Here is a 2376-nt window from a genome sequence, read left to right as displayed (position 1 = left end):
GGCTGGAAGGGACTTTGGGAGGTCTTCTAGTCCAACCCCTCTTCGCGCAGTGTGCACCGCAGACTAAGGGCTGTTCCAATCTTTTCTTGAGGACCTTGAGCAACCCACCACGCCAAGAGGCAAACTGTTCCACCGGGTCGTCATTTTCTCGTGGTGAGCAAATTTCCACTCCATTCTAGGTTGGATGTACTCTTTAAGGAGCTTCCAACCGGTTACTTCTTGCGGTCCAGCCCACTGGTGCTTTGAAGAATAAATCTAGTCTCTTCTCCCTCTATGACAGCCCTTCAAGTACTGGGAGACGGCTGTCATGTCTCTCTCTCTCTCTCACACACACACACACACAAACGCACACAGCAGTCCTTCTCTTCGTTAGACTTAGACATACCACTATGGATTTAGCCTCCAGATCTCTAATTATCTTTTTAGGTGGGTGGCGTGGATTAGAGCCACCAGAAAAAAATAAATATATATATTTTTCCCCCAGTGGTTCGTTTCTTTTCTATTTCCTTACCCAGCCCACCCAACCAAACTCTTTTGCGGTGTAGCAAAGCAGCAACAACACAAGGCTGCGCCCCCCCTCCCCACCCCGCTCCCCGTGTGTTCTTTCTGCGGCGCACGTAGGGGGGCGGGAATGAAAAAAAAAATTAAATAAGATAGAGCTGGGAAGGAAGGAAGGAAGGAGTAATGGGGGGGGGCGAACCCTAAGAGGTAAACGCTCCACGAACCAAATGCTATTTTTAAGTACGGCTTGGCATTTTCCAATGTGCCCCAGAAGAACCCAAGTGGGCAGGAGTTTTTTTTTTTTTTTTGCACTCCTACACACAGAACAGTTTTTAAAACACACACACACACAAACACACACATTTGCTGCAGCAGCAGCACGGATTCGATGCAGACAGACAAGGCAGGGATTCTTTTCATCCTCCACCTGCACTCCCCCCCCCCAAGGTTTTGGCTGGGCACCCCATGCCAGCTTGGGGCTGGGAGTGGGGAGGGGTGGAGGGTACCCCATGAATGCTTCAACTTATTTGTCTGGCACATCGGGTTCTCTTACCCCCTCCCTCTCCCGGAGAGCCGGGTTTTTCAGCCAATAATAATAATAATAATAATAATAAATAATAAAAAGCCAAAGCAAAGCAAAAAAAAAAAAAAGCTTCAAAAACAAGATTTATTTGCAGGACCTTGGAGAGCTCCCGGATTTGGGTTCGAAGCCGACGCTCCTCGGCTCGGTTTAAAATTCCCAAAAGTTTCAAAGGGGAAAAAAAGGTGGGGGGGGGGAGTGGGTGATCGGTGGGGCTGGCAAAGCAGCAGCAAATCCCACGGAAGTTTTGTTCTGGGCAAGGATCCCTCTCCTTTGCCACCCAGCATTATTGTCTGCCAAGTCACTTGCGTTTTAAGGCATGCCGATTAGTGTCCGTTCAAAGGGACAATAAAATATTCTATTCTATCCTTTCTCTTTTTTTTCTTCTTCTTAGTCTAGCAGGAACGGCTTTAAGAAGCTTAGCTACGAACTCCCCAACTTCAGCCGAGCCCGCAAGACGCCCGAAGGAGCCCGATCCGCATTAAAACCCAGTGCACTCCTGCTTTCCACCTAAACCCACCCACCTACCCACTTCCCGTTCATTTTATTGTCGGATCGATTCCCCAGTTCGGAATAATCTCCATTCTAACCGCGAGCAAGTAACTCAGTTATTTGCAGCCGAGTTAGGAAGGGAAGGTGCGGGGGGGGGGAGGGGGGCGGAAGGCTGTTGGATGGGGAGTTTTCAGATGACAGCAACAACACCCCCCTCCCTTTTCCAAGCTTTCACCCAACACTTAACATGTGGATGAGGATGAGGATGGTGGAGAAGCGAAAGGGGGAAGAAGGGAGGGCGGGGGGGGGAGAGAGAGAAAGGCCCGCTTCTCACCTATGCTGATGGTGTTGGGGAAGCCGGCGAGCGAGGGGTCCAGGAGCCCCAGCACCAGAAGGAAGAGGAAAGTCGGAACCGCGGGTTGCCCCATGGTGGGTACCGGTCGCTGTGCGAGTCGGCGGCTGGCCCGTTGCGCGACTGCTACCACCACCCAACTAGCCGGGCCGGCATCGGCGCGCAACCGCGGGGCGGCTGCTGCTGCTGCTTGCTGGAAAGAAGGTGGGGGCGACTCCGGGATCCCCCCCACCCTCTCCGCGTTTCTTACGCCCCTCCTTCGCCTTTCGCTGGCCAGCCCAAGCCGGGAGGGATCCGCCGCGACCGCCCGGCGAGGGTGGCTACTCGTTCTCGCCCTTCCCGCGTGGAAGGAAGGATGGATGGATGGAAGGAAGGAAGGAAGGCAGAGAAGGAAGGAAGGAAGGAAGGAAGGAAGGAAGGAAGGAAGGAAGGAAGGAAGGAAGGAAGGAAG

At 52.8% G+C, this 2376-nt stretch overlaps 1 protein-coding gene across 1 annotated transcript in view; it reads right to left on the bottom strand.

Annotated features, from left to right (window-relative positions):
• The window catches only part of GRIA3 (glutamate ionotropic receptor AMPA type subunit 3), a 179486-nt gene extending 177467 nt beyond the window's left edge, over positions 1 to 2019 (bottom strand). The window contains exon 1 of the mRNA XM_058154573.1: positions 1908 to 2019. Coding sequence (XP_058010556.1) covers positions 1908 to 2001 — 94 coding nt within the window. The 5' untranslated portion in view covers positions 2002 to 2019. The remainder of the gene's footprint in view (positions 1 to 1907) is intronic.
• Positions 2020 to 2376: the final 357 nt, after the last annotated feature.

This window comes from Ahaetulla prasina, chromosome 11 (genome assembly GCF_028640845.1).
Source record: "Ahaetulla prasina isolate Xishuangbanna chromosome 11, ASM2864084v1, whole genome shotgun sequence".
NCBI lineage: Eukaryota > Metazoa > Chordata > Lepidosauria > Squamata > Colubridae > Ahaetulla > Ahaetulla prasina.
This window is presented reverse-complemented; position numbering and strand designations above follow the sequence as displayed.